This window comes from Rhinatrema bivittatum, chromosome 7 (genome assembly GCF_901001135.1).
Source record: "Rhinatrema bivittatum chromosome 7, aRhiBiv1.1, whole genome shotgun sequence".
Classification (NCBI taxonomy): domain Eukaryota; kingdom Metazoa; phylum Chordata; class Amphibia; order Gymnophiona; family Rhinatrematidae; genus Rhinatrema; species Rhinatrema bivittatum.
This window is the reverse complement of record NC_042621.1, coordinates 226,069,931-226,088,884: the sequence shown is the minus strand read 5'-3', so window position 1 is coordinate 226,088,884 and position 18,954 is coordinate 226,069,931. Positions and strand designations below refer to the sequence as shown.

The 18,954-nt window shown below is 45.9% G+C and overlaps 1 protein-coding gene across 3 annotated transcripts in view; it reads right to left on the bottom strand.

The window, feature by feature from the left end:
* IDE (insulin degrading enzyme) overlaps nt 1–7,823 on the bottom strand; it is a 434,361-nt gene extending 426,538 nt beyond the window's left edge. Inside the window, exon 1 of one of the 3 annotated variants that reach the window (XM_029609922.1) lies at nt 7,656–7,823. Coding sequence is in view for 2 of the 3 variants with exons in the window: in XM_029609921.1 (XP_029465781.1) it covers nt 7,261–7,349 (89 nt within the window). In the remaining variant the exon portion in view is untranslated. Of the gene's footprint in view, nt 1–7,260; nt 7,603–7,655 lie in introns of those variants that run through there. The other 2 variants (XM_029609921.1, XM_029609920.1) reach the window with 2 other exon arrangements.
* Nucleotides 7,824–18,954: the final 11,131 nt, after the last annotated feature.

The following is an 18,954-nucleotide window of genomic DNA, read 5'->3' as shown; positions in this document are numbered from 1 at the left end:
GAGGTGGAAGACAAATCCGAATAAACTTGTATAGAGGAAGTTGACGACGCAGATGAGCGAGACACTACACTCACCCACTCAGCATCAGATCCCGCCACGGAATCATGTTCAAATGAGGATGCAGACCCTGCAGAGTGATGGGGACTCCACTGTAGACGAGTCGATTGTGTGGACTTGACTATGGTGGATTGTAGGGGTTCCTGCATCGAAGGCTACATCCCATTGAAGTTCTTTCTCCATTTGGCTGCTTGCGGTTCTGATTGCACCGACCTTTTCGGGGCCTGAGTCGGCTGTGTCGACGAATGCGCCGATGGCACTGATCCCTGCGTCAAAGACCTCTTGGACTGCGTCACAGATGGTTGACGGCACATTGTGTCGGGTTCCAAGCACTTCGGCGCCAACGATTTCGGCGTCGGGGGTCGGGCCCTGCTTCAGGTGCGTCGATGATTTTGAAGTCGACGCAAGTGGCGCCGGCTCCGTGCTTGTCGATGCAGACTCCTGTTGCATCGAGTCGGAGCGGTGATGGTGCGACACTTCATGCGCCGGTTTCTTTGTCTTGGTGTGGGTCCTTTTGTGCGTCGAGGAAGTCGGATCCCCACTGCTCGACGATGCATTAGCACTCGGATGTCGATGCTCCGAAGCATCTACCTGCTTCGTATTACCGGCGCCGTGTTTCTTAATCTTTGTGCCGTCCCCACCTCCAAGCCTGGAGGCGGTCGGCTCCAACGACGCTCCCCTACGCACCTGTAGGGGCATCGATTTCACAGGCCCCGGGGAAGAGTGAGCCTCCGGGGGGGGGGGGGGCATACGATCCTGCCGCCACTGCTCTCAAAGCCTGTATCTTATCGGCTCTTTGTCTGCGGGCTCTCGGGGACATCCTACCGCAGTGCTGACAGGACTCCTGCCAGTGGTCTGGGCCCAGACACCGGTAACAAAGTTCATGTCCATCTGTTATAGACATTATTTTCCCGCAGGAGGAGGGCTTAAACCCAGATGGCTTTGGCATAATCTGTCTTTTAACCACAAAAAATGAAGAAAAAACACTGAGAAAACTGACAAAAATCAAAGTCTGAGGAGACTGAAGCTCCGCTTGCGTTCCCGCGCACAGAAAAAAACAGACTGAGGAGATTCTGGTTTCCTGCACGGGAACTGACGCGCAGCCTCCAGAGTCAAACATCTGAAACCTACTTTGAAGCTCCACCTCCTGGGCCTGATTGACAGTTCCCCTGATAGCATGGCTAATTCAGCCCTGCTATTGACAGGAAAAGATCTTAACACTTGAAACAACTATTTCGGTTCCTCCATACAGAAACCTATCCAACCATTTAATAACTTGACCTTCCAATCCCAACTCAAGCCATCATTTCAATAAAATACCATGAGCGACCAAACTAAATGCACTGATCAAATCTAGCATAACAAAATAGTTTCCCCCAAATCCAAACAAGAAAGCACCTCCTTCATTACACACTCCATAACTTTCTGTACTACAACCATGGCATAACTCTGCCTGAGCCACATCCAATTTAATCATGGCCTTCTAAAAATTCTGAAATCTGCTTAGTTACCACTTTTGTGACAAATGGCAAATTTGAAACTGATGTATGGCTTCCACATTCTCTTGGGTCTAATTTATCATTCTTCAAAAGTGGAGAAACAATTGCTGTTTTTTTAATTTGCAGGAACCAAACCCTAAACGATTAACTATTATCAACAACCAACCCAAAACGTCATCTGGAACCTCCAAATCCAATACAAAGAACAGAGATCCAACAGCAAACTGGACAGTTTCACAGAACACAAATAAATCTTCAGCTCCAACAATGAAATCTATTCAAATTCAACCATATTAACCCACTAAGATTTCTTTATCAAATCCACCTCTGACCTATTCTCTCCCCTGTAACCTTTGTACCAACCCCTTCAACTCTTCTTCTATTCCCTATTATTTAAAAAGTGTTTCTATTCAGTCTATAACAAAATGTGCTAAACTGATTACAACATTAGAAAAAAAAATACATTTATATAAAAAAAAATACAAAATACATGAAATTATACATTAAAAAATTAATACATAAGACAATAAAATAAAAATACATAAAATACACTGAATCTATATAAATAAAAATGTAAATGTTCGTTTGTTCAAAATCTTAAATCTCCGAAAGGTCTTCACAGACTGCTTTGAAATTTTGATACAACGTTGCATTCGAATACACGCGTGTTTTTATATACCTATATAGATGTCACACCTGTGACAGGTAAAAACATGCTTTTTTGGAAAAACAGCACCATCTGTTGGACGTAAAAGCAACACACGCTATCTACAATATAAATGGGCTCTGACCGACGGACCGCAAATGCGCAGTAGAGAGCAGCTCTACCGCGCATGTGCGGACCATAGAGCTCTGCACTACGTGCTGGGTGTCACAGAGGGGAGGAGGAAAGGGCAGACGAGTCGCCGCTCCAAGAAACGGCTCAGCCCGTTCCTCCTCCACTGGGGAAGGGAGTACGGACTGCCGGACAGTTACACACAGGAGGAAAGGGTAGAAGAGTCGCCAAGCCAGTCCGTCCACCGCCGGGGAAGGGGGGGAGGGAGTTGGACGGCCGGAGCAGAGCAAATGCAGTAGAAAGCCGCTGTGAAGAGATCACAAGCTGCTGCAGCCTGCAGCAGCCAAAGCGCAAAGAGCTGAACAGAGAACAGCTCGCTTAAACATATTAGAAAAGTGTGCTCTTTTCTTTCTTTTCCATTTAACCAGACTGAGCCACAGCAACGCGTGGCCGGGTACAGCTAGTATTAAATAAAAAAATAAACTCATGTTAAAGGAAAAGCCTGAACAAATGTGCCTTAAGAAGCTTTCGAAGTATCTTTGTGTCAACAGAAGCTCGCAGAGCCACAGGTAGGGCATTCCATAAGCTTGGCCCTACAACAGAAAATGACCTACTACGAGTTTCCTGCAATCAAGCATAGTTCGTTAAAGGAATCACAAGAAAGTTCTTATCAGCGGAAAGTATGTTATGACTTGGAATATACTGTTGCAGCTGATCAGCCAAATAAACAGGTCCATTTGATTTCAATGCCTTAAAAACAAGTAATAGCAACTTAAATCTCAATCTAAATTTCACAGGAAGCCAACGAAGTTCCTTGAACCAAGGCGCTGTCCCCCAAATATCAGCCAAGCGGATGAATTTTGCAAAACCTGTAAGCTCTCAAGGCCAACAAAATGAAAACTGCAATAATCTACTGAAGACAATACAAAAGCCTTAACAATGGTTTGAAAGTCATCCTTATCAAATATATATTTCATGTGACATAACAGCCGTAATTTAAAATAAGAGATTCTTCCAACAGATTTAAAGAAACATCAATTGAGCAATACCACAAGATAAAACTAGATTACATAATATCTATAGTTACTAGTATACACTCGTATCCAAGAACTGGTTCTATAAAAAGTCTCTTAAAGGGTAGACACTGTCTGACGATAACAGCTACTCCCCCTCCCAGCTTATGCTGTCAATTACATAAAATGAGCATACTGTAGCCATCTCATGGCTTGAATTGCACTGGGTAGGCAGTTCAAACAGAGAGGGACACAGCACATACAAAGATTAGAATGTGGGCTCCTGCACAGCTTTGAGGGAATTCTGATCTACATTTGAGTTTATTACATGGCCTCTCAACCTGAATATAGAAACCCTAAGAGCATTTTATATGCTATAATCAAAAATTTTGTACAGGGTGCAGAAATCCATGGAAATCATGGGTTGATTTCCAGGATTTATAAAACACTTTTGAAAGAGGCAGTAATATATAATAACAAATGATAGATTTAGATATATTGGACATACCTTCAGATGAAAATGAAGAGGTTAGCGTTGGGAGGAGGCTGGCAGCCGTCAGCTGCCAGTAATCAAAATGGCACAGACGGCCCTTTGCCCTTACAATGTCACAGGGGCTACCGCTGCCATTGGTCGACCCCAGTGACATAGTAAGGGCAAAGGGCCGTCGGCGCCATTTTGATTGCTGGCAGTCGACGGCCCAAGTCCAGGAGATCACTCCCGGACTTGGGCCCCTGCTGGACCCCTGCTGGACCACCAGGGACTTTTGGCAGGTCTTTTGGGGGGGGGGGGGTTGTAGTAAATTAATTTGGCAGGTCTGGGGGGGGGGTCAGGAGGGTGGGGGTTTTGTTAGATTTTTATTTTTTTTATATTCGCTCCATAAGACGCAGACATTTTCCCCCCACTTTTGTGGGAAAAAAGTGCATCTTATGGAGAGAAAAATGCGGTAATTATTCACCCTATAAGACGACCCCCGACTTTTGAGAAGATTTTCAGGGGTTAAAAACTCGACTTATACGCCGGAAAATACGGTAGTTGTGAACGAAGGCAGATGGTGCAAGCATCCCAGCACAGGTTCCAATTTAGCTGGAATTAAAGGGAGAAAGGGGAAACTGCTGGGCAAAAAGAATTAAGAAAATCTTGTTAACCAATATATTTTAGTTTATAATGGCAAAAATTTCCTAGGAATAGAATAGTTACTATCAACTAAATTAGGGCAGACTTTGGCCACCCCGTGGCCTAACTTTGAAAAATAGGATCAACTAAGTTAGAACTTCCCAAACCTTTAACCAATGTGATCCAATTTTAGCATATGAAAATTTCACACGACCCCAGAGGATGACCAAAAAAAGATTGGCAGGGGTAAGGTCCCATCTGTGTTCACCCTTCCCACACTCCAGCCGATCCTTCTCTAGACCTCCATCCCCTCTGGAGGACCCACTTTCTCAATCTCCGCTCTTCTCACTTTCCCAGTCCCTTCTCACCCCCTAGCCCTTTATGCATTCCCCCAGTTGATCCTCCCTCACTTTCAAAAGTTCCTATATCATCCCCTACCTTTCACCCCATTCCCTCCTCAATCTCATCCCCTCTTTTCCTGTTACCTCACCTCCAACTCTTCTCTCACAGTGAAACCCTTCTCACTCCCCAGTTGATCTGTCATTCCTCTCCCTTACTCACGTTCCACAACCTTTCTCTCTTCACCTTATCCAACCCTCAAATCCCTCCTGCCTCTCATTCCTCCCTTCAAATAGTCCTTCTCCAAATATCACCTTGGTCAGGTTCAGTGGCAATATTTTCCTCTGGGTCTTGGGCCAAAAGTGGATGACAACTGATGGGAAAGGAGGGCAGGTCAATGACAGGGGCAACATTTTTCTCCTGAATTAAGTACAATGGTGCATGAAGAGAGAAAAGCAGTGGCAATCTTCATCGCACATTCTACCCTCATCACTGGTCCCACACCTGACAGTGAACTGCAAGCAGCAGCATTGCTAATAAAAGTCAACATAGATCTGTGGACTAGTGCATGCTCACAAGCCCTACAACAGCTTTTATTCCCTCCTCACACAGGGCTTTCTGTTACCACAGAAACTCCTACAAGGGCGTGCCACTGCAGGCCCTGTGAGTGCTGGTTCAGAGATTCCAGGCTGGCTTCCACTACTAATGCTGTTGCTGCTGGCGGTACCTGAAGAGTGTAGCCATTTGAGACTTTTATGACCTCAGCTGAAGGTTGTGTGACCCCATCTGGGGTCCCGACTCACAGTTTGGGAAGCTCTGAACCAAGACGTTGTGGGAATTTAAGGCACTTTGCTTTGCTTCAAGGCCTTCAACTGCTTAAGTGTCAATAAATGTTATGACTATGTGGGTTTATTGTTTAAATATTTATAACAGGTGCTGACAATACAAATTAAAGCCACAAATTAATTTTCAGGAACTAGGCAGGCATGTAACCAAAGGTTTTCCTGAATATCATTCATTTATTATGAAAGATCTGTAGATTACTTTGATCAAATGTTTTTAAACCAATCAATACCATGGGCAGGTGATACTGATAAAATGACACCAACTAGTGTGGAAACATGTCAGGGCCTGTTGTTCCACTTACAAGGAGGTATTGGTGCAAGCCTTACACATTTAACTGGAATGAAACCTAAGCAATATCTGAGAGTAAAATAAGAAAGTGCAGAAACTGACATGTTAATGCTATAAATTCTGGCTGTGATTAAGTTGGTGACTGTACTGTTTTGAGATTTGAAAGAAAAGAATATTAACGGAACAGTCTCTCGTGATCCCGCGCTACTAGAAATCCAGAAACCCCACATTCACATTACGGCAAAATACTGAAAAGCCAAAAAACAGCGAGAAAGGAGGCACACCTATAATGTTTTCATTAGTAAGAACTAAGAGAGAGGCTACACTTCCCGGACATTAGGGAAAATGCTGAATCACCGCTTTCCACTAGTGAGCAGAGTTTCAAACCACTAGTTACACCGGAGAAAACTCCAGCACACAAGGAAGCCATGGCTAGAAAATTTTACTCCTGGGGGAATTCTGCGCACAAAAACTGAAAATTCTGCAAATGTTATATTGGTCAAAATAACACAATTTACATGACAGCCTCTAAGTAATTACCTTTTAAATTATTACAGAAAAAAAGTTATTAAAGTTGCAGAATTTTAAATATTTTGAGCAGAATTGCCCTAGAAACTCACTGTAAGAGTGTCCCTTCCATATACACACCCCCTCATACAGGCTCCTTCACTCTCTTGCACACACACATCCCCTCATACAGGGCCCTCTCTCTTGCATACACACCCACACAAGCTCCCTTTCTCTTTCACGCATATATCCTCACACAGGCTACCTATGTCTCTCTCTCTCACGCAGCCCTTCACACAGGCTAGCACCCTCACATACACCCGAGCTCCCAATCTCTCACACACACATACACATTCCTTCACAATCTCCTCATATAGGCTCCCACACTCAAGCATCCCCCCCCCCCCCTTCTTACCAACCATGCTGTCACCCTCCTCTCTCTCTCACACACATTCTCTCTCACCGGCATGCCGCGGGACGCGCTCCGTTCGCGGCCAAGATGAAGGCCCGGCGCGCCGTTCGCGGCGAAAAGGAAAGACCCCCGTGTGCCGCGAACGGCGCGCCGGGCCTTCATCTTGGCCGCGAACGGAGCGCGGCACACAGGGGGCCTTCCCTTTTCGCCGCGCCGGGCCTTCATCTTCGCCGCGAACGGAGGGACGCGCTCCGTTCGCGGCATTGCCGGGGTCTCCTCTGCTATTTTCTGCGCGGGGGGGCGCAATTCTGCGTTCCGCAGTAGCGCAGAATTCCCCCAGGAGTAGCAGAAAACCAAAAGCTGCAGCGGCACGACGTGGAGCCCTGTCGCGGCCTCCGCCACTTTCTTACCCGGGAGTCTGCGAGGCGCAGCCGGCCCTGGAGAAGGCTACCGAGATCCCGGGGAGACTGAGGAGGAGCCGGCGAGTGCAACGCAGCATACTAGCGAGCTCATAGCCGCAGCTCTGTCAGCGCAGCTCCGTGCGTGACGCCTTCCCCCGCCCTCCTCTCGGGCACCATCTTCTCAGCTGGCTTCCACCAATGGCGGAGCCGCACTAGGGCGCACGAACCCTGCCGGCGCCTCCGCCGCTCCCAGTCCTCACTCCTCTAAGACAAGAAAGCAGCCGCCGCTGTTATGGCCTGGCCTTTCCTTTCCCTCCTTCCGCCAAGCAGACGACTCAGTCCCTGCGCAGCTTGAAGCGGCCACGTTGCGGCCTAGCCTCTGTCACTGAAAGCCGGACTCTTACCTGCTGCCGCCGCCGGTTGCGCTGTGTCAGCTCGGTCTCAGCAGAGCTGCGGTCTATGAGATCACACGCTGACTGCGGCTCCTGCTGCCAGGGACAGGTGGGGAGGAGGAGGAGGGGGAACAAGCGCAGCCAGCAGCGGCCCGTCACCTTTGAACCGCCTACCACATAACTTGGAGCCTTCTCACCTCACCCGCACCCATCTCCAAACCTGCTTATCATGTCCGCAGGTCTTCCCCCGCTCCCCGCCCCCCCAACCTGTTACCCACATCCAAGCCTCATCTGCATTGATCTTTTACCCCGTCCAAGTCTCATCTCAGTCCGCATCAACTTTTTACTTACCATAGTTACTCAAACCTGTCACCCACTAAGAGGTCTCCTCAGTTCACCTGCACCAACCTGTTACCCACATCTTATCCACTTTACCTGCAACCTGTCATCCTTGTCTGAGCCTCCTTACCACATCTGCAGCAAGCTGTCCTGCATTTCTGAGTCTCATTCGCATCACTCCCCCTTCATCCACACCAATCTTTCATACACCTCTGAGCCTCAACAGGCGTACACCAGTCTGACCCATCTCACTTCACTCACTCTAGCTTGTCAGTTACTTCCAACCACCTCCGTGCTTCCTCACTTCACTAACATTTTTTTGCATTAAAACTCAGTTGCCAAACTTTCAACCACTCAATCAGGCCAAGAAAAACGTACACTTATGATAGAGCGCCCACTTTCCTAAAGCGTGCCTATTCACCTCTCTCGGGCATGCGATACAGTAGGCAAATGAGCCACTGCATTAAAAAGGAGGTGCTAGGGGAAATTATGTGTCCCTAGCACCTCCCCTGCTTCGGGCACCAAGGAGAAATGGCTACGCATTAGGAAAAGGGTCACTCATTAAATTGAGCAGTTGTTTTCCTAACCTTACTGCTGGCAAAACTTTTTTTTTTTTTTCATGTTGCTGCTGTGGATCCTCCGACTTAATATCGCCACGATATTAATATCGCTTTTCTGTTAAACTTTTGGGGCTCCCCAAGACTTAACACCAGCTCAGGCACACATTTGTTTTTTTACGTAATGGGGTGCTAGCTAATAGCATCATCATCATGGCATTTACATGTGATAAGCACTATTAGCTACGTGCTGGTTTGGACACGTGTTTTGGTTAACCTGTGCACTAGTGTGAGTGCACGCTATTGCATCGGGCTGAATATTTTTTTTAATCACTTATTTATTTTTTCAGTCTGTTATAAGTCTTAGGAAAGGGTTGTCTTTTAGCAGATGATACTATTAGCTCCTCTGCAATATCAGATATGAAACAGAACTGGGCCCAAGACTAATCCCTAAGGTACACTACTGTAACACTGGTAAACAAAGTTTTTGTTTCCTTCAGGCTTTTTGGTGTTCCAAATAGATTTTTTTATGCTGATCACAGATATTACTTCGAAATTTGTACGTCACGTAATGTTTTTGAGAAACGGCCAATTTTGTATTACAATAATTGTGAAATTTTAAAACATAATCTCGCGTACATATATTTTCTTGCTGGACAGTAGTTTTTATGATTTTTTAAATTCATGTTGGAGTTTTGACGGCCATAAGCAACGTAACATATAACAGAGACTAACTTTTTAAATACACCAAGAAACTCTGCCTGATCATGCCAGAATTTGCTCGGGCAAGCCCCAGCTCAGCCGCAAGATTCCAATTTGTTTCCATGATGACGCAGCCTTATATAAGCAGCAGCATTGAGTAGTCTCCTATGCAACGTCTTTGTGAATTAGCGAATCGTATTGCTAAAACTGACTGTTACTTCTGCATGACGAATGTGTCAGGATACTCATCAAAGAACAGGAAGTTTATTGAGTACCCTAACCTTGTATCGGCAATGAGACTAGTGCCGCATGACGACAGCCTTCCTGTTCCAAAACCACCAGAGGTGTGGACACTTGATGACGAGGATGAGGAGGTAGGCGATGATGGCGAGCCGTCGCAGATGGAAGCTGCAGCTGATCCTGACTTTGTGCCATCAACATCCAGCGATCCTCATTTAATATCTCAGTCAGAGCTGAACAATCTGGTCAGAGATTTGGCTTTATCAAAGAGTCAGGTGGAGCTGCTTGGTTCAAGGCTGCAAGGATGGAATCTTTTGTTATCTGATACGAAAAATTCAGTATTTCGCAGCTGTCATGAAGATTTGACAAAATATTTCAACCAAGTAGACAGTCTGCCTTTTTGCTGTGACATCAGTGGATTGTTTTGTGCTCTCTGACATGACCACGACCCAACAGAATGGCGACTGTTTATTGATTCATCAATCTTAAGTTTGAAGGCTATTTTGCTGCACAATGGCAATATCTACCCATCAATACCTGTCGGACATGCCATTCATATGAAAGAAACGTATGAGAACATGCAGCTACTGCTGAACCATATTGAGTACTCGAGGTACAACTGGAATTTGTGTGGTGATCTCAAGGTAGCTGCAATTCTACTGGGTCTGCAGCTTGGTTACACCAAGTATTGTTGCTTCCTTTGTGAGTGGAACAGTCAAGCAAGAGATTCGCATTATGTCAGAAAATTCTGGGCTCTCCACAAGAAGTTGGTTCCAGGGCAGAAAAATGTTGCGCACGACCCATTGGTGGATCCAAGTAAGATATTTCTTCCACCTTTGCACATCAAACTTGGGCTGATGAAAAACTTCGTTAAGGCAGTGAACAAGCAAAGCCTATGATTATTTGCGGCAAATGTTTCCACACATGAGTGACGCCAAGATAAAAGAATGTGTTTTCGTTGGCCCACAAATCCAAGCTGTGATGAAGGACACCCACTTTGATGGTCTTCTGCAAGGTACAGAATGTGTTGCGTGGACAGCCTTCAAGAATGTCGTTTGTAACTTTCTAGGCAACTATAAGGCAGCAGACTATGTCGAACAGGTTGAAAATCTGCTTCAGGCATACAAATTGCTGAAGTGCAACATGCCATTGAAGATACATTTTCTTCATTCCCACTTGGACTTCTTCCCGGTCAACCTTGGCACTGTGAATGACGAACATGGTGAAAGGTTTCATCAAGACATTGTCAAAATGGAGAAACGATATAAAGGCAAGTGGAACCCCTCCATGCTGGGTGACTATTGTTGGACTCTCATCCGCGAAGCGTCGGACAGTGACTACAAACGAAAATCTGCCACAAAATATTTTTTGTTTTGTTTTCTGGTGCTAATATTAGCATTATAGCTTATGCCGCTACAGACACGTAACGATGCGCAATATATATCTCACTTTTCTGGCAAATGGTACGTGATACAGACATAATAAATGCATATTTGTGTTCAGCTTGTTAAAATCTACTTGTTTCACCGAAGGTTGTGGAGGAAACAAAATGTTCCCAGAAATTTGTTTGCCAGTGTAACTTCAAAAGCACAACAGAATCTGGTGGGGTAGGAAGTGACCAAATCACGCAGTTCAGTTCTTACTTGTTGGCAAAAGCATCCACCAAACCAGTGAACACCATCAAATAGTGTGGTGCTCAGTCCCAGGAATACACTATTGCCAGAACATAACCTTATGTTCCTGGCCAAATGTTCCAGTGCTAATCGCCCCAGCATGAACACCCCCTCGGACCTCATGCCCAAACTCTGATGCCCATGTAATAAGTTCAGCATTAAAACTGCAGGGTTGGGACTAGGGGGGCAGCTGCCCCAGGTTTCAAACCCAAGGAGATACCGTCAACAGACCTACCTTTACCTATGGGCATAAACACATGAGATTTGGCTCTGAAGACCATTGGCCAGTGCCCCACATCTCAGGCAGCAGAGAACAGCCCTCTGCTTCCTGTTCCAAGTCCCCCACTCCCTGCCAAGCAGCATACAAGGAACAGTTTCTGAGTGACGTTTTGCAGGATTTTGTGTTATTTCACAAAGTGCCTGGCAATGGAGGGACTTTCACTGTTACAGAAGTGAAAACATAATTTGAATATTTTTTCTGTAGTGAATAGTAAGGGGAAATATTCCACCTCAGCCAGCTATTTCAAATATTTCCTTCAAGGAAAGTAGTATACATTTCTTTTAATTGATAAATGTAGGTGTTTCTTGGGATTTTTGTTTTTGGTTGTTTTGTTTTTTTTGCAATCTATCTCCAAAATTTATAGGGATAGATCTTAAAAAAATACGCGATCTCGTACTTTTGTTCGCGCACCAGGCGCGAACAAAAGTACACTGGATTTTATAAGATACGCGCGTAGCCGCGCATATCTTATAAAATCCGGGGTCGGAGCGCGCTGCCTGTTCCCTCCGAGGCCGCTCCGATTTCGGAGCGGCCTCTGGGGGAACTTTCCTTCGCCCTCCCCCCACTTTCCCCTGCCTTCCCCTACCTAACCCACCCCCCCCCCCCGGCCCTATCTAAAACCCCTCCCCACCTTTGTGCGCGCCAGCCGGCAGCCCCGCTCCGGGTTCCGGTCCCGGGGGCTGTTCCGGAGGCGCCTCGGGACGCCGCGTTGTTTTGGGAACGCCCCTGACACGCCCCCTCCCCGCCCCTTTTCCAAAGCCCCGGGACTTATGCGCGTCCCGGGGCTTTACATGCGCCGGCGGCCTATGCAAAATAGGCACGCAGGCCTTTTAAAATCCGCCCCATAGATGACACATTCATCTGATACTGTGACATGATTTTTGAAACATTTTATTACAAAACAAAGTTTAATATTTAAAAGTATGACATCCAATTATGTGATTTTACAGGACTTTTCTGGGAAGTTGGTGGGAGCAAAATGATTGTTGAGATAAATTATCAAAATCTTAGGATGGCCTATGGGCCTGAAAATTAATTGGGGAGGTGCAAGGCTGAAGGACCTAGGGAAGTGGCTTCCCAACCTGTCCTGGGGACTGCAAATGGTAAGATTTTCAGAATACTACAATCAGGGCCAGCTGTAGGGTAACAACCCCAGCAGGACAAGCCAAGATGGAAGCGGTAGTCTTTCCCAAACTCCCTTATCCGATAATTCTGGGACGAGACTGTCCCCAGTTTTCAACCCTGTGGGGGCAGCTCACAGATAACCAGGGCAGTCCACCCGGGGGGGGGGGGGGGGGGGTGGATATCCTTGAGGAGGAGCTGACATTTAGCCCAGAACAGCTGGTTCCTTAAACTGACAAGGCCAAGCTGAGGGGGAAGGTATGTGAGAGAGTCTATAAGAAACTCCCTCAAAACATGTTAAAGGACTGGCCATAGGTATCTGGCCTGGTCCCCATTAAGGACTAACACCACCAGGGATTCTGGTCAGGGGAGTTCCCTTTAACCTGGGTTAAGTTGGCAGGGCCCAGGGAGATTAGAGAGGCCCCAGGAAGGAAAGAGAAAGCTACTCTATGCAAGGACCTCCTATATTTAAAGGCCTGTGCATGACCTGAAGGTGAGCCATATTATTGTGACTCCTGAAGTGAAGGTGTACTGCCATAAATAAGAACATAAGAAATTGCCATGCTGGGTCAGACCAAGGGTCCATCAAGCCCAGCATCCTGTTTCCAACAGAGGCCAAAACCAGGCCACAAGAACCTGGCAATTACCCAAACACTAAGAAGAACCCATGCTACTGATGCAATTAATAGCAGTGGCTATTCCCTAAGTATAAATGATTAATAGCCATTAATGGACTTCTCCTCCAAGAACTTATCCAAACCTTTTTTGAACCCAGCTACACTAACTGCACTAACCACCTCCTCTGGCAACAAATTCCAGAGCTTTATTGTGCGTTGAGTGAAAAATAATTTTCTCCGATTAGTCTTAAATGTGTTACTTGCTAACTTCATGGAATGCCCCCTAGTCCTTCTATTATTCGAAAGTGTAAATAACCGAGTCACATCTACTCGTTCAAGACCTCTCATGATCTTAAAGACTTCTATCATATCCCCCCTCAGCCGTCTCTTCTCCAAGCTGAACAGCCCTAACCTCTTCAGCCTTTCCTCATAGGGGAGCTGTTCCATCCCCTTTATCATTTTGGTTGCCCTTCTCTGTACCTTCTCCATCGCAACTATATCTTTTTTGAGATGCGGTGACCAGACTTGTACACAGTATTCAAGGTGCGGTCTCACCATGGAGCGATATAGAGGCATTATGACATTTTCTGTTTTATTAACTATTCCCTTCCTAATAATTCCTAACATTCTGTTTGCTTTTTTGACTGCTGCAGCACACTGAGCTGAACATCTAGACAACAATAACATACTCTACCCCTCACAACATGGCTTCAGAAAACACTATAGCACCGTAACATTACTAATCTCTCTAACAGATAACGTACTACGTGGATTTGACAGCGGAAAACACTACATCATGATACTATTAGATCTGTCAGCAGCGGACTTCCGGCGATGACGTAAGCGAGCCGGCAGCAAGAGGAAAAAGCTCCACAGTCCCCTCTCTTCCCACTAACTCTGGACCCATTAAAAATGCGGCGTTCCCCCCCGTTTTGTGGAGCTAGGCACAGTTAGAAGCCCCAGGACGCTGCGGCGGCTGAAATCGGCAAAGGTGGGGCAGCGCTGCGGGGCTGCAGCCTTGCTGGCGCTGGCGAAGCACAGAGGATAAGATGGTGGTCGCATGGGTCCCTGCTTCCTTCTCCTGTGTCGGGCGGCGCTAGAGACGCTGCGGTCTTGCAGCACATGAACCGCTGAGGGTTGCCATTGGCCCGGGAAGGTCAGAGTGCACCACGGGGTCAAAAAAGAAAACTTGGCTGACAACATACCGGGTGAAGGCGTGGAGGTGAAGAACGCAAGCTTTGCTGAAAGGCAGCAAAATTTAAAGATGGTGGCCGCATGAGGTTCTCGTTGTGCAGTTTTGAGCCAGATGCCCTGATACTCCACGGAGGATCCATTGGTGCATGGGGACTATTTTTCCAGCGTGCAGTGAATGACCAGCTTTACCCTTTTTGTATTTTTTTTTCTTCTTTTTTCTTTTCTCCTTTTTCTTTGCTCCCTTTTTTGGGGTGCTGGGGTTCGCAGTGGACTTTCGGACTTTGACCGTGTGTATAGCCACTGAGTCGTCTTCCCTGTAGTCCTAGCCTGTTTTTGTACTCTTGGGCGCTGACACTACACAAATATTTTTTCAAATTGGTCTTTGAGCGTGCCTCAACTGAAATTTAAAGGTTACAGCTATGCTGAATGGGTCGGGGTCCCCTCTCCATCCACTATTAACTGCCTAACTGCGTGGTGCGGAACTTGGAGGAAGAAAACCAGAGAGGAATGCGCCATAGAAGCGCACACAGTACCAATACGGACCACCGTTCTCATCCTCCGCGAGTGGCCAAAATGGCGGCGGCGGCACCAAATGGAGCACCTGTGCTAGCCTCTTTTACGGAAGATGCACTACAGCAGATATCGCAGCGGGTCACTGCGGCTTTGGATGCGCGGCTAATTAAACTTCAATCTGCAATGGAAGACATTAAAACAGTGATTGAAGGCCATTCTAAGTGATTAGACATAGCTGAGGGTTCAATTTCTGACTTGGGAGACCACCTTTCTGAATCCGAGCGGCATGTGGTGGAATTACAGACTAAACAACGAGAACTACTAGTAAAAATGGAAGAGCAAGAAGATCGCGGTCGACGAAATAATCTCAAAATTATTGGGCTGCCAGAATCTGTAAAGGAAGGTGAATTAAAGGAGCTTGTGGAGCAATGGTTGCCGCAGCAGGTTGGGTTAACCCTATTGGACGAATGACTTCAATGCGAAAGAGTGCACCACGTGGGACCTCTGCGGGACGGTAATAATAGGCCACGGCCAGTAATGGCGCGAATTCTAAGCTGGGACCACAAGATACGACTGCTGAGAGCCTATCGGTAAAAAGCTACAGTAGAGTATAAAGGGAGTAAGCTTCTGCTGTTTAACGACTTCTCCGCCAGCACTGCGGCCCAGAGGAAGGTCCTAGCTCCAGTGTGCACGGAGCTGCATAATCGGGGCATTAGTTTTGCCTTGTTGTATCCGGCAAAGTTGAGGGTCCACCACAAAAATCGAGTCCTCTTCTTTCACTCTAAGGAGGAAGCAGATGGCTTTATTAAGTCCTTGCCACAGCCTGGTGGAGTGTGAGCATTTGGACTTATAAGTCTGCGGTTCTCAATTTTTTTAGTTCACCATGGTTCACTTTAAGGAGCCACAGTTAACTGTTCGGCAGAAATGTTTGCTCAGCAGATCCAGCAACTATGATTGATTATGTCTCTCAAGAGTTGTCAGAGAAGCTGGAAGTGGCTCAAATCCTGACAGGATCCGCTATTTATTTATTTATTTTTAGTTTTTATATACTGATCTTCCTGCATTAGATACAAATCAAACCGGTTTATATGGAACAAAAAACTGCCTGTAAGGCGATACATGGAACCAAGAACATACAGTATAATAAACTGGTCAACTAATTTATAAATTTAACTAAGCCATGAAAACAGTTTGAATTACATAGTAATGTAATATATGATAACACATAAATATATATATATATACACACACATACGTAAACGGACATACATATATATATATATACACACACATAAAATAAAAATATATACCCATATACTCATGCATGACACATATTAAACATATTTCTAGTTATGGAGTGATTAAAGGAGAAAAAAACTGAAAGATGTCTGAAGGTCTTTTAAAGGGACCAAGGGCTAGCGAGAATTGAGATATGAGATAAAATTTAAACATCTTGGAGAATAGAAAGCATGTGATAAGCTAAAAATCTGATTCAGGAAATGCAAGGTTAAATAACCAAGTTTTTAATTTTTTCTTGAAAGATATTGGGCAAGGGTCCTGTCTGAGGTCTGGAGGGAGATTGTTCCAATGAGTGGGACCTGCAGTAGAGAAGGCTCTGTTCTTTAGAGATGTTCTAGCTTGAGGGACAATGAGAGTGCCTTGATAGGCTCTTCTTAATGGTCTAGAGGGATTATTAGGGCGAACTTGGTAAGTTAGATAGATATCTATCTCTATTCGATGGGAACTGCAGCTGTGACATGATGTGAATAACTGAGTTTTTTCATTTTTCTTTTTTTAGTTGATGGTCTCAGAGTTACACTTTTCCAAAAATTCAAGTCCTCAATAACCTGCCTTTTGATCGTCAGAGCCTGGGCGGGGCTCTTTTTGATATATAGATCGGAGATTGGTGAGGTATTGCAAACAACGGTCATTGATATATCAGGGTCGTGTGGGAGGAGAGGGGATCGGAGGAGGGCAGCCCTGAATCCTGGAATACAAGGGTGAGAGGGGGCGGGCCCTGGGTCTCTTGGAGCACTGGTATGTATGGTGTATCTGGGTGTATGGTGTGTGTCTGGTATGGATGAGGGGGGAAAATGTGGGTGTGTGTGATATAGGGATAGGACAGTGGGGAGAGGGGGTTAAGATGGGCTTTCCTTGGGTCCGCCGGAGCTTTTGGACACGAGGTGTTGAGATATGGCTTATCATCTCTCTGAGGCCTAGGCTGGGAAGCCTTGGAGTGTCACACAGTATGCTACCGGAACCCCTGGAGTGGGTCTCTGTGTTTGGTTATTCTGGGCATGACAGCTCATGACCCAAGTTAAGATTGTCTCGCTAAATGTGGATGGCATTCACTCTCCGATTAAAAGACAAAAACTCTTCACGATGTTTAAAAGGATGAACGCTCAGGTAGTGTTTCTACAGGAAACCCACCTGGGGAATGCGGAACATGCTAAATTAAAAAGGGATTGGGTGGGACAATTGGGTGGATTGGGTGGAACAATTGCCAAGTTCTTGTGGCCTGGTTTTGGCCTCTCTTGGAAACAGGATGCTGGGCTTGATGGACCCTTGGTCTGACCCAGCATGGCAATTTCTTATGTTCTTACTATTCCTTGTACATGTCACGTAAGAGAGGGGTTGCCATCCTCATACACAAACAGTTACCATTTCAATTGCTGCGTTCATACCAAGATATTGAAGGGCGGTACTTGATCATTGTGAGGACAGTGTACCAACAAAAGGTGGCGTTTTGTAATCTGTATGCTCCAAACGTGTACTCTCAGATCTTTTTCACTAAGCTGGTGAGCCTCCTTACCGACTTGTCAGACTGTCAGTTAGTTGTTGGGGGAGACTTCAAAGTGGTTGCCAACAAACAAATTGATGTAAGGCCCCCTAAACTCGTCTCAGGGTCAGACCGGGATGTGGGAGTAAATCTGTTATGCTGAGAGCTGCAGTTGTTGGATGTTTGGAGAGTTCTGCATCCCGATGAAAGGGACTATACCTTTTTTTCTAGGCTTGACTACTTGCTAGTAGTAGACCAGTGCTTCCCTAAAGTGATAGATGCCAGTATTGGCACCATTTCTCTTTCAGACCATGCCCCTATACCTGTTGTTTTGCGCTGCGGTCGGGACGCTAGACCACCGTTCTCCTGGCGTATGCGACCTGATTTATATAATGATCAACAATTTCATCAGAATCTGCAGGGTTGCTGGAAAGAGTATGTGGATAAAAATACTACCGCTGATGTCTCTCCGTCAACGATATGGGAGGCGGGCAAGGTAGTCATGAGAGGTGCTGTCATCGCATATGTGGCCAAGCACAACCGACAAAGCAATGCGGAGATTTTACGGTTAACCGCGGTTCTTAAGACTGCTCAGCAGTACCATATGCTTGTAATGTCAGCGGAAACTAAGGCTTGTGTGGACAAGGCCCAAGAAGCTCTAAATCATTTACTGCATCAGAGGGCGTCTAAGTCCGCCCGATATTACCAATATCAGCTTTATAAACAGGGGAATAGGGCGAGTCTTCTGCTGGCTAATCTGGTGCGGCCTAGGGGTCAGAGGGCATCGGTGGTAGGCATCAGAGATGAAAGGGGTGTCCACCAGACCTCGCCTGCAGTAATTGCGGAGAGGTTTCTAAATTATTATAAAAAATTGTATGGAAGGAAACCTATGGACTCAGGGATTGCAGACTCATTGTTCCACACAATCCAGTGGCCGCAGCTAACTAGTGCTCATCTTGATGCCTTAAATAGCCCTTTAACTACCCAGGAAAGTTTTGCCGTGATTCAAAAATTAAAGTTGGGCAGGGTGGCAGGGCACGATGGGTTGGGCTCGGAGTTTTATAAGATACTAAAATTCACGGTTCTGTCCCCGCTACAAAACTACAAAAATACAGTGCCAAAAGTTGTTTAATGACACTGTCAAAAAGTTTTAGTTATCTGTAAACCGATACGATGTGCAAACGGCTATCGGTATATAAAAACCTATAAATAAATAAATAAATAAATAAATAAATACTGCATTACTGACCCTTGATAAGATATCGGAGCTCTCCAACCGTTTTATCACTGTGGTT